We start from the raw sequence: 13,843 nt of genomic DNA, 5'->3' as shown, positions 1-13,843 counted from the left end.
TAGAAGGCAGGAAGTCTTAACCACTGGATAACCAGGGAAGTCCCAGTCTTCCTTCTTATACCAAACTTTCACAGTCTTTTGATAGTTGACATACATATTCTGTCCAGGATCTTTTGTTACCATCATTGTGAGGAATAAAACAAAGAGTATTTATTCATCTCCTCTAGCACTGGAAAAACTCTCACATAGTATTTTAGAAGTATAAAAGTCAGCAGAGCTTCATTATCTAAAAATAATGCTGAGGTACTTTAAGTTACTTTAAATACTTTAATGCTTTAAGTGTGTGTACAGAAGTCACAGAACCAGCTGGAAAGGGCTGGCATTAATAACCTACACCACCGTCTTCATTTCACAAAGAGAGTGAGGTGCAGAGAGGCTGAAGGATTTGTTCAAAAGTTACTCGGCCAAAAAGTTGCAGAAAGGAGATTTTAACCTTGGCTTCTTAATTCCTAGCCCCCACTCAGTGATATATATCACTTTTCACTAGCAGTACACCTTGTACGCTGAGTTATTATTTTCAGAGCTAAAGATGAATCTGCTGTTTTCAACCTCTTATTCAATAATGTGTGTTGTTTCTATTATTTGTTGTATATACTTAAGTTTAAAAGACACGGCTGTATTTTACTGTTATATAGGTATCAATACATGATCTGGCAAGGACATTTAAAAAGCAGTGATAAAACTTACCCATTATATCTTATTTTGTCACATTCTTCCCTAACTATAAACTCAAAATGGAAATCCAGTAGAAAGGAAACAGTAAAATTTGAATGTATCCACAGAATATCAAAATATCTGAATGGCACTCAGTTCAGTTCAGTCGCTCAGTCGTGTCCGACTCTTTGCGACCCCATGAACCGCAGCACGCCAGGCCTCCCTGTCCATCACCAACTCCCGGAGTCCACCCAAACCCATGTCCATTGAGTCGGTGATGCCATCCAACCATCTCATCCTCTGTTGTCCCCTTCTCCTCCTGCCCTCAATCTTCACTAATGGTCTGATACTAACTTTTTTTCCTTTGAGTGTTTGCAGTTATCTCCCATTTTAAACATCAGCAAATGCCTAATTTATTTGTGATTCGGTGAAAACTGGATAAAGTGATGACTATGGTCAGATTCAGTTTTTAATGAGGATGGAAATGTTTCCTAAACTGATATACTTTCTTCCATTTGAATAAGATTAAACTATGGGACAATATATTATGCTCAATTTTAGAAATTTCAAAGGCCAAATTTTTGGCAGGATTGGATATGAAGTCCTTCGGAGGACCAAAGGATAGGGCAAAGTCATTAAAATAAAGCATCTTTATATCCTTAAGTTCACAGTGCAATATACCAGCTCTGAGCGTGCTCTGAAAATTGCTGCTTCAGGGACTAGCAGTATATCAATATTTCAGTTTGCCATTAAGACTTTATTTGGTTTTCATACTTATTTATTAAAGTCATATAACTCCTATATAGTTCCATTTCTCTCAGGGAAGCTCTACACTATAAATGAAAAAAAATCCATAAAAGATTATTTCATTTGTTGCATCTCTTGGCTTGGCAGGTTACTTTTATGTTACAATTAAACCACATTGTCCCTTCCCAATTCTTCAAGTTAATAAGCATAGAATAAACACAAGAAAGGAGGAATGAGAAATTCAAAACATATCTTATTCTATCCTTATAAAGTATTTCTGTTAAGACTACTAACTTGAAGTTACTGTCAGATTTTCTGGGCTTGAGTTCTCTACAAAAAAATGTGTTTTATATCTAAACAGCACAGAAACCTATTTTTGAAATAGATAGCTGATATTTATATTCCACTGACAGTATTAAGGGGTAATATTAATGTGTGTTTTAAAAAGAAAGGTAATTATTCATTCTTTTCTATGCATGTTCCCATTTTAAATAACTGCAAATAGTTTTTAAACATGTCTCTTAGTTGTCTCCACCACCACCCCAGAAAAGTGGGACTAGCCCATTTTTAACATGCATCAGAAGGCCTTATTTTCACCAACAAAATTAAGAAGAATATTTTGTTTTTTGGGATATTTATGAAAATACCACTTTCGTGTATTAAAGGAGCTACATGAAAGTCTTAAGCAAGTCTGACCAATTTCTCATTGGGTTACAAGGACAAATGTAACTTTTTAGATACAATCAAAGCAGTAATTAAAAGACATTACTTCCCTTTCTCCAACCTAGAAGTTAAGTGCTTTATACACAAAGCAATAAATACATTTTATTATTAGGAAGAAACTGCTGCTATTTCCTTTTGAGAGCTGGCAGCAATGACAATGATACACTGGAAAAATGAAGTCACTTTCCTAAATAACAAACACTAAGCTGATGGGTCTGATTTACAATTATCATCCGGCTTAACTTCTTAGAATATTCTGGGCAGGCTAAATAAAAACAATTCAGGAATGCTGGTAAAATAATGGTCTTTTTAATGAGAGGGATGTTTGATGATCTCAGTGATTATGTAATAATAATAGATTACTTTAACCTATAAGCTTACATTTCATAAAGGAAAAATGGTCTAATATTATTCTATCTGAACGACAATGATCCTTTGCCCTTTACTTCTGAACGCTACTTACTTTGCTCACAACTATTTTAGTAGGAGGAGCAGTGCTCCCAAGCTGCAGTTAGATGGTCCCTTGTAATGTCGTTTTACTCAGTTTAAACAAGGCGAGAGTAAGGGAGAGTGGCAGCAGAGATGTTTAACGCCGACTATGGGGCTTTGGAGAGCACGTCTGCAGTGACTCCAGGCCCATGCATACCCTTGCTGTTCCCTACGCTGTCCTTGTCTGTGTGGGCAGCTGAGCAAGCCTAGAACATTCGGTCCTGAAGGGACAGGTTGCTCGCTATTGGCTGCCAGCCTGGTGACTGGAACACCACCCAACACTTTATATAATGTTAAAAAAAAAAAAAAAAAAAAAAATGGGTGGTGGGATACAAAATTGCTGCTTTTGCCAAACATTCTTTAAAAGTTCCTGACAAGCTCTCTTCTGCCTTGGTGTATTTTGAAAAAAAGAAACCAGAAGAAAGCAAGCTGTCAAAAGCAGATAGATACATCTCTTTTCTGACAAGTTGTAAGCAAGCCATTTTTCTTTGGAAGTACCAGCTTTAATGTTTAGTGGCTAGTTTATTAGTTTACTATTGCTGCTGTAACAAATTATCATAAACTCAGTGGTTTAAAACAATACAAGCCTATCATCTAACAGTTCTAGAAGTCAGAAGTACAAAATCAGTTTCACTGGACTGAAATCAAGGCCTTAGCTAGCCTGTGTTCCTTTTGGAGGCTCCAGGGGAGAGTCTGTTTCTTATCTTGCCTTTTCCTGCTTCCAGAAGCCACCTGCATTCATTGGCTCGTGGCCCCCTTCAAAGCCAGCTGTATAGCATCTTTGCTCTTTCCTGACCCCTGCTTCTGTGCTTCTATCTTTCCCCTGAATCAGCCTCTACTGGATCACTCTTCTAGAGACTCTTGCAATTATGATTACATTGGGTCCATTCTGACAATCCACAGGACTCTTCCCCATCTCAAATTCCTTAACTTGGTCACAGTCTCCTTTGTCATGAAAGGCAAAACCTGTGCCATGGTCACAGGTTCTGGTGATTAGGAAGCAGACATTTTTGGGTAGCCAGTGTTCACCCTACCATAGTTCTCTCTCTCTTTAAATTATTAATTCTTTGCATTTTGTTTTAAATAAAGTAGATGGCTCAAAGATCAGGATGAGCCATTTTAGATGAAAGAATCTCACTGTCAATCTAAATGTAATTAGTTGTCATAGAATAATTCAAATCCCAACCTTCCACATTTAAAAACTGGGTTGACCTGTTTTACACAGCTCAGTAATACAGTTCCAATCACACAGAATATGCTTTTGAAGGCAAGATATAACATAAAACCAATAAGCTTTTCTTTACATTCTTGACCTTGACTCACAATAAAAAGAAAAGGCTATTCAATCAAGTCAGTGCCTATGGGATGGGATGAATCCTTTTCTTTCTTTTCCTTCACATTATTACTATCATAAACATTCCAAAACATTTCTTTCAAATATGATTTAGGACTGTAGAATATTGCCAAAAATTATTCTTATGTGTGGTGCTAGTTTTCTGCTAATAGCTAACTCAGAATTCTCATGTAGATGGCCTTCACTCTTTCAAAACATACATGATACACATCATCACTCTAGTGATAGGGTAGGTTTTGAGTTAGTGACAGTCATAAAGTGTTTAAAAACCACTGCAAGTCTCAGCTGGTCAAGGTTATGTCATAAAGGCAAATCAGGCTTGTCGAGACCATCATTCTTTGAACAGGTGATCTGTGCTTTGGAAAGTGTACATCATTTGCCTTTGAAACACCACGACAGTGTGGCTGATCTTAACTGTACCACCATGTTCCACTGTGGTCCCCTCCAGGTCAAGGCTCAACCACAGCCTTCAGTGATGCTTCCTCATGCTGACTCTGGGCAACCACCAGCCAGAAAGATAATGATCTCATTTACTCTCTGGGCAGAAATCTGCAAATGGGGCTGTCAGTTCTCTAGGATGATGGAAGAATCAGACTGGCTCTGAGCTGAGGCTCTCCTTGAAGGACACCTTTGCACAGTTCAAAGTCAAGGCGTGGGGAATGCTTACCGCTCCATGTAGCAGGGAAGTCCATGAATGGATCTGGCTAGTGACATATGCCTGGAACCTTATTATGCCTTAGTGGTGCTAAGGAAGTCATAACTGAAGGTGGGGGGCAGGGGGCGGGTAACTTGGAATGCTCATATGCAATGCATACTTATCTTGCTATTCAAAGAAAATGCAATTGAGAAATAAAAAAATCAGACTCTAGAAGTTTCTGCAAATAATGGACAACAAAAGTATTCCATTAAGAATCATGCCACAAAAGAAATGTGGATTTTTAGTGTTAAATTTGACAGTTACTTCAATTACCATTTCAAAATACTTTACTCTTCATATACATATTTAGAGTTAAGCTTCATGCAAAAAACATGTAAGAACATATTTTTTAGCTTTAAAATTTAAATAGCAGAAACTTCTATGACCTAACATCACACACTTGAAACAAATAATTATTTTTAAGTCTATGCCAGAATTTATAGCTGTTGAGTAAATGGCCAGTACTCAGTATAGTTGTTCTATATAAATGAATTTCACATGATTTCAGTAACACTTATTTCATAAAGTATTTCCATAAATCCCTGAGTTGGTTATTTATGTGGAAATCTTACAAGTTTCTAAATTTAAATCTAAAATACTATGGTCATATGTTATAAAAAGGATTTGGCAAATTCAAGATTTCAAAATATCGAAAACAAAGTATCAGTGACTAAGTGGTTTTTCAAAATATGATAATCATCTTTGAAGATAAATTCACAGGTTTTTAAAGCTTCAATTTGATTTCACAAAATTTAGTAAGGACAATTCAGCTTAAAAAGCTTTTAAAATTCAGTTTCTAAGGCAACAATCATAGGTCCCTGTACACTGCTTTAAAAAAAATCGTTTTTACAAATTTAGTTACTGCAACATCAAAGGCAAGGCAAATTTAACTGCCTTACTTTTACCTCCTTTTATCAGACTTTCTGAACAAGATGACTTCCCTCTTTTTAATGGATCAGACTGCTTCCCATTAAGTATAGGAAGGTTAAAGGCAGATAAAATATCAATATCCAAACTGGATGCCTGAGAATTCGGCCTACTGCATGTTAAGAGCAAACAGCCAGTCTCCTCGTAAATTATTCCTTATAACTTCATGTCTTACTCAATAAAGAGAAAAGGAGAGAGCTCTTACCTGCACATTTCACTCCCTGAGCAATGAGCCCCCACATGAAATTGGCACAGTATTCACACCAGTGTGGCCCTCTGAATGTATGGACCTGAAAAACAGTAGTGACAACGTGGCCAGGGGAAACCCATACATGAGATTATTTCCCATCAAAGCACTCATACACAAGTCACAGTTAGTATGAAGAGGCACAATACGGTTACATGCACAAAAACTGCGGTTAAGTGGAACTAAGCATTTAAAATTTCTTTCAGAGCTTGATTTTCTCTTTGTTTTAGAAATGGTGATAAATCAAGCCAATATCCTGTGATTTACTTTTGAAAACAGTTTTCACAGTGGAACTTTCCAACTAGTTCCCTCCAGCTGTAAGCAGTTTCATCTACATGTTATACAAGCACTGGCGTATTCTGAGCGCTATAGCACGGAGGAGGAGGATGAGGAGTGATGTAATCTGGATCCTGTAAGGATTTTGTCGGATGATCCACCTTCTGTTCTCTGTCATCACAGTCGGGGCCATGGGTGTTGAAGGTGATATTTAGTGACTGGTCACAACAGAATCATCAAAAAGGGCCAATTTCTGTTCAAAACCGTTTTGATACTTATTATGTTAACCAAGAAAATATATTTTAGAAACTACAGAAGTTACAGTTAATCAGAAACCCTGTTTGAATACAGTAATTACTCATCTTCCCAGCTCATAAAAGTTTTACTACAGTAGATTCTTTTATCCCTAAGCAAGGAACTCCCAAAGAACTCACACACTAAAATACATCTAGACTTTATGCATAGGAAAGAGAAGCCATGTTAGCTTAAACCAGATGAAAAAACACTGGTAGAATAGAAAAACAATACATCCAAATCCTGAACATTAAAGAATAAAGGAAAAAACATCTTGAATATTAACATTTTAGACTTCTGGGCAAATATTGGCTGAAAATGTACTCAAGAAACAGGTTAGAAGAAAAGGGAGAGGGAACAAGGAAGTTACTGATCTTCATCAATTATATTTACTTGAGATAATTTCTTAAATATATTATTTCCTCTAGCAGAAAATAGTAATACAAGAGTCAAAACCATAGTGTGACAATCTGATTTGCAAACAATGAAATTACAGCTAATATTGTCACTTTTACTGCTGTTCTGTTTATGTACTGAATTGGTCTTAGAAACTAAGTGATTTTTTTGTTTTTGCTTTTTGTTGGTTATCTATTTTATATATAGTGGTGTGTATATGTTAATCCCAGCCTCCTAATTTATTCCTCTCCTGGCCCCCTTTCCCCTTTGGTAAACATAAATTTGTTTTCTGTGTCTGTGAGTTTGTTTTGGAAATAAATTCATTCGTGTCTTTTTTTTTTTCTTTAGATTTCATATATAAATGGTATCATATGTTTGTCTGGCTTCACTCAGTATGATAATCTCTAGGTTCATTCATGTTGTTCCAAGTGGCATTATTTCATTCTTTATGACTGAGTAGTAACCCACTATAAATATGTACCACATATTCTCTATCCCTTCCTCTGTCAATGGATATTTAACTTGCTTCCATGTCTTGGATATTATATATATACTACTGCAATGAACACTGGGATTCTTGTAGTTTTTTGAATTATGGTTATTTTCCAGATATATGCCCAGGAGTGGGATTGCTGGGTCATATGGTAGCTCTATTTTTAGATTTTTAAGGAACCTCCATACTGTTCTTTATAGTGGCTGCACCAATTTACATTCCCACCAACAGTATAGGAAGGTTGCCTTTCCTCTAACCCCACTCCAGCATTTATTATTTATAGACATTTTAAGGATGCAATTTTGACCTGTGTGAGGTGGTACCTCACCGTAGCTTTGATTTGCATTTCTCTAATAATTAGCAATGTTGAGCATCTTTTCATATGCGTTTTGGCTATCTGTATTTCTTCTTTGCAGAAAGGTCTATTTAGGTCCTCTGCCTAGTTCTTGGTTGGATTGTTTGTTTTTGATAGAGCTGTATGAGCTGTTTGTATATTTTGGAAATTAATTCTTTGTCGGTCACTTCATTCCCAGATATTTTCTCCTCTTATGTACATTGTCTTTTCATTTTGTTTATGGTTTCCTTTGCTGTGCAAAAGCTTTTAAGTTTAATTAGGTCTCACTTGTTTATTGGTAAGTGATTTTTAACACTGATACAAATATATAAATAAGCTTCAAACTTAAGATGCCACTGAACATAAGACTTACCCTGAATGTAAGATACATATATTCCAGGTAAAGAAATCACCAATTAACTTATGGCATGCCACTGATTATAAGCTTCAGATTATAAATTTCAGAGATGTTAAAATGAAGAACAAACAAACAAACAAAAACATGTAGTAGAATCAATGAAATATGGTATATTAAAATTCAAACTACTACTGCTGGCCAAAATATCCATATAAGGCAACAGTGGATAACGCAGGGTTCATTACAAGCAGGTATGTACTTGTGGCTCTGGTCGCTGCCAAGTGAGCTCAAGTACAAAACTTTGTGTTGATTTTGGGGGGGGGGGGGGGGGGAGGCCATAATCCTGTCTCTGTTTTTTATGGAAGTGTCAGGAATGCAGACACAGTTGCTTCTGGGTTGTTAATGATGTTCAGAGCCTGCAAACTGAAAGCATTTCCTGGAGTTCCTGAAGCTGAGCCCAAGATTAACATCCAGACAGTGTCTGATGTCTTTGTTTTTGCCTATGTTCCTCTGAGTGAATAAAACTGGATAAAGTATGCAATCTTGCTTTTAATCTGAGGCAACTGAGTGAAATAGATAGTACTGACTCATATTTTAAAAGTTATATAGTTACAAAATAGCTATAGAACTGTGAAGTTATTTTTAGAGGCAATCTCAGGATAATCCAGTGTCTCTTAACTTGGTAAGGTTAATAAACTGGACTAGAAGAGTGGAGAAGTCCTGGTTTTGTACCTGCCGTTATTCATGATAAAAGGTGTTTAAGTTCCACTGGTGTGTAAGTCACTGGAACAAAGAAGGGCTCTTGGCAAACAGCGCTGGGTACTGAGATGTTGTTATAGAACCAATTCCCTGCTTTGCCTTCACAAAGCAGTAGTAAATGTGGCCTTTTGAAAACCTTGTGACATTTCTTTAATCAGGATCACACATGCATCTCAGAAAGCAATCTTTAGGAAATTGTTCTTGATTCAGTTCCTTCCCGGACAGGTTTTTATAAAGGCATCTTGCCACCTGGGGCTGGTTTTAATTTTGTTTTCTTAAACCACTTGTAAGGCAGGTTATATAGCTCTCAAGGAAATGGTTCTAGAAGTAGGCCTTGAGGCACCAGAAGCTTGCTAAACTAGTATTTGTGTAACAGGATTTAAATGAATTTCCTTTTGAATTTTTGTATCTAAAACTTGTTATTTCTTAAATTTTTTGACTTTCCTGACTCCATGACACTGGATTATACTTGTAAAAACTGAATATTGTAGTCTTTGTGTCTCTTTGATCCTCCTAAAGGTTATCAAAACAAATGGACATCATTCATGCACTAATCATTTTTATTCATTTACAAACATTAAGTGATGACATATACATAAATTTTTTAAAATATTGGCTCAAGGAATTCACCATAGGTTTCTCCTGCTAAATACAACATGAAAAGCCTCTTCTGAAAGTGTCTGCAAAGTATAAGGGCAGCTGGGGAGGGGCGTTGCTTGGTTAAGATGAATGAGTTGAGGCTTCCAGGTGAGCAGAATCAGGCTTAAATGGGGTTGTGTGTTGGAGGATGCATTAGGGAAAGGCCGCTCCAAGGAAATGAGACACACACCAGGAGAGAAACAATGGGATGTTTAGAGGATTGTGAGGCAGTTCACTGTGGGTGGGGTGGGAGTGACTGGCGCGGCAGGAGCAGAGAGGGGCAGATGGGGCCTCTTCCATACTTGCAAACGTACACTTTGTTCAGTCAGCAATGCAGGGCCACTGAAGATTTTTAAGGAAACAAGGCTGGAGGAAGACAGACCAGGCAGGCTGCTACAGCAGTGGTCCAGGTGCCGGATGACATGGACCTGAACTCAGGCAGTGCTGACTGAGAACGCGGAGGCAGGATCAGTAGGACTCGGTAACGGACTGAGTCATAGGCAAAGGGGAGGAGGAGGACTGGGGCCAAGTCTTAGGCTTTGGGGCCCGTTGATGAGGCAAGATGGCATTAACAGGGGGAACAGGAGCAGAGGAACAGGTGTGGGAGTGAGGTGGGAGGGGAAGAGTCGAAGGGATGGAGACAGAGGAGGTAGCTTGTGGAGGAAGTTTCCTGAGGGCACCCAGTGGAGATGGGACCAGGGCAGAAGGACTAGCTCTGAATAAAAAAACGGACTCTTCCCCTTCCCCGAGGTGGGAGGGTCAAGGGCAAGGGGGAGAGGACGGCTGTGCAGAGCAGGAGTGGTGGGAGCCCGGGACCAGAAGGCTAACGGAGTTCACACTTGACGGTTTAGTTGCTGTTGTGTTAGGAAGGAAGTGCAATCATGAAGCAAATGAAGAGTTTAGAAAAAGTGGGGAATAGGAACCAGAACTGGTCAGAAATTCAGAGAAGCGCTGCTGTACTTGAAAGCAAGTCTCTTTCCTGGATGGCATTATAATCATATCACTACTGTAACAGTGTAAAGTGCATTAAAGAAGAAGTGATTAAAAAAAAAGTGATGTATACTTTCTTTTAAAAAGGGGTGATTGTGTTATATTTGAGCTGTTTTATTTTATATGCAGTTTTACATTATCAGTGATTTTACATATTTTACTGATTCAAAAAAAGATACCTTCAACAAGTCAGTTGTACCAACTGTAGAACTTAGAATAGCTGTGTGATTCCAGTTGTTCTGCTCCACCTGGCACCAGAGAAGCAGGACACTCTACGCCTGCAGACGAAGCTCCAGGGCATTGACACCGGCAGATAATTCTGCTCACTAGATGTGGTTGTATTCCGACTACCCATCTCAGAACGATTTAATCAGAATTGTAATGGGCATTCAAAATACAATAATTAAAAGGTCAAAAGTTGCATCTTGGAGGTTCTTCCTGCTTAGGAGTATGATGAGAGAGAGCTAGGCTGGAATCTGGAAGAAAGGAGGCCTGAGTGGTTCACAAGGAGCTCAGGCAAGCGCGAGGCTGTAAGAGATCGGCTGGTGCCTGAGATGCCCTGTAATATACAGCAAACACTCGCAGACATCCGCACAGGTCAGCACTCAGGGAATCAAGATTACTGACGTCTTCATAACACAACGAACAGATACTCATTAAGTGACATTTTCCATGTGTAATTTTTTAGGGAATTTTTGTAAATTGTCCCAGATTTTTATGTTTATATAAGTCTGTGTTTTAGTTTTCCTGTCTCTTCTTATTCTCCAAGGCTGTCAGCTCTTTTTCTCTCTTCCTAATCCTTTTCCCACCTCCAATTCTTAGTTGTAAACCTGGAAATCTGATAAGGTAACTTTGCTAACACTGGATGTAGATCAAGAAAATGTATCGCCTATCTTCCTCTTGAAGGCGTTAACAAACCAAACCAAAGCAAACCCACCAAACTTCTGATTCCTTGTCTGTGTTTCTTATAGCTATGCCTGAGGGATATTGGTCCTGTAAAAAAGAACGTCTTAGTAGCATCATGTTTTATTCTATAACATTCTTTAGTCTCTATTTACTGTTTCTTATAAGCAGAGGCCACCTCAACTTCTGTTGTGTACTGTATGACCTTACTGACATATGCTGGCTTTATAAGGTGGGAAAATAACCAATTCCTTTATAAACGGCACTATTTCTTCCTTCTGGTTATTTAAACCAATCACTTGATTAATTTATAAAAAAGGGATTCCTTTAGGGAATGTTTTGATCCCAGTCAGCGTTAATGTAACAGTGTTAGTGAGGTCAGAGATGGTCCTGGGGAAAGCTACCTTTTAATTTGGCCACAGGTACTTTTTTCTAGGCCACCTCCAAAGCTTTTGGTACATCTTGATGAATGAAAGTGACATAGTACATGGTGTAAATTATACTGCCGTGAACAAAGGACAGAGCAACTTGTTTTAAGGACCTCTTCTCTTTTCCAACTGGAAAAAAAACAACTTCATTACCATGGCATCTGAGATTGCTCTCACCTATGAATACCTCCTGTCACATCAATCACCTTAAAAACGAAGATGAAAGACTATATTAACTAATGGACCCAACAGAGTCTGTCACAGGGTGGGTACCGGTCAGAAACAGGCTGAAAAAGACAGACAATGAGGGAGATGGGTGGGCTCCTGAGGGGTCCGCATGGCACAGGCCAAGGGTCCTTTGTCTCCTGGGTATCAATCTAGGTAAAAACTGAAGCTGTTCTCAACTGAGCCTCCTGTCACATTAACCCGAACCCTGGTTTCCATAAGAAAACCAGCACATCTGCTTCTCAGGTTTCTGATGTTCACATCTCCAGTTTGAATGTCAGTAACAGAAACAGCAGAAAAGAATTCTATGCTATGGCAAGAGAAAGAAAAAATCACATCTTCATTATTCCTCCCAAGCCATAACACTACCTCTAGAAATAAGCATGAATGCAAACAGCCAAGGAGAGTGCCTGCAAAGCCTGCTGCAAATATATACTGTGTCGGAGGCGATAAGAACATTAGGGGAAATGAAAGTTTGCCTGGAAAGGTGGGAATGACATTTCAGCTGCCGCTCTTCATTTGGGAGGCTCTGATGAGTCAGTTCTCCAGTGTGGTATTAGGCAATGAAGGGAGAGAACAGATGATCAAAATCAAAAGGAAAGGAATGTAGGTAGGCAGGCAGCTGGGCATGAAAGGCTTTTTTTTTTTTTTTTTTTCATTTTTATCTTTAGGGCAGCTGAATGTACTTTTAAGGAGCCAATGTTAGTCTTACTGAGATGGCTTAATTTTGATCCAAAAGGTCTGGGATTTAGAATTTTGGCCCTAATCTGACCTCTTTGTGGTTAAGGTATATTTTGATTGATACTAAATAATGAGACGAGACTGCAGAACACTGGCTATTATCATTAGCAACAAACACTTAAAACTGTACAGAGGTACCCTGCAGGAAAAAAAAAAAAAAAATGGTAGGGAGGGGGAACTTAAAAATAGGAGTATCTTTAGTATTATAGCTTCCTAGTGGCTCAGTGGTAAAGAATCTGCCTGCAATGCAGGAGACCTGGGTTTGATCCCTGGGTCAGGAAGATCCCCTGAGGAAGGGAATAGCTACCCACTCCAGTATTCTTGCCTGGAGAATCCCATGGACAGAGGAGCCTGGCAGGCTACAGTCCATGGGGTCACAAAGAATGGAACACAACTGAGCGACTAACACTTTTTTTCTTTTAATATCAGAGCAATACTTCTTGCCTTGTTATTTAAACTGTGAGTGGTCTTAACATTCTTCAGGAAAACTCTGTACCAAACAGTAAGGTTTGGGTGTGGTTAAGCCAGCAGCACTGACATGGCGCTGGCCATGCCTCCCCGACTTGTTCTAGTGTAAGGTGGAGCCCAGGGCAGGAAAGGCAGGAGTGCCCGGAGCACATGCTGAAAGATGGCCTCAAGCAGTGCTTGGGGCTGGAGGGCGCCTGGTGTAGGAGGAGGGGCACGGCCTCTGGCCGACCTCAGGGGGTTCTGTGCGCAGGAAGCACTGACAGATGTCCACTCTGCCAGCTGTCCGGGTGCTAACAGCGTCCACAACCGGCTACTACCCATGGCGTGCAGGGGCTGTGAGGTACTCACTTCACCACACAAGCAGTTAATACCGCCGGAGGTATCACTGTGAAAAGGAGGACAAAGGACAGAAAACTGAGGAACCTAAGGTTTCAAGAGTGAGAAAACTATTCAGAATTGAGGGAGGTATCATGAGAGTCCTGGACATACCTTGGTCATATCACAAATCAGTGGTATCCCCCTAAATATGAGAAATAACTACAGGAAAAAGCTAAGGTAACATAGTCAGGCTACAACAACACTAGCCATGCTTTACTAGTAGGACAATGATCAGGATACTATTAATAATTTAGTTCCGCTCCCACATGTAAAACATAAAAATGATTTTTATTAATTGGTATATAAAATGGTTCTTTAAACAT

At 38.9% G+C, this 13,843-nt stretch overlaps 1 protein-coding gene across 3 annotated transcripts in view; it reads right to left on the bottom strand.

Annotated features, from left to right (window-relative positions):
* Window positions 1-13,843, bottom strand: part of CHN1 (chimerin 1) — a 199,608-nt gene that overhangs the window by 16,876 nt on the left and 168,889 nt on the right. For all 3 annotated transcript variants that reach the window (XM_061135169.1, XM_061135171.1, XM_061135170.1), the window contains one exon: window positions 5,797-5,881. In XM_061135169.1, the coding sequence (XP_060991152.1) occupies window positions 5,797-5,881 (85 nt within the window). The remainder of the gene's footprint in view (window positions 1-5,796; window positions 5,882-13,843) is intronic.

Source organism: Dama dama, chromosome 33, assembly GCF_033118175.1.
Source record: "Dama dama isolate Ldn47 chromosome 33, ASM3311817v1, whole genome shotgun sequence".
In the NCBI taxonomy this organism is placed as follows: Eukaryota; Metazoa; Chordata; class Mammalia; order Artiodactyla; family Cervidae; genus Dama; species Dama dama.
The sequence above is the reverse complement of the archived record's forward strand: the minus strand, read 5'-3'. Positions and strand labels throughout refer to the sequence as shown.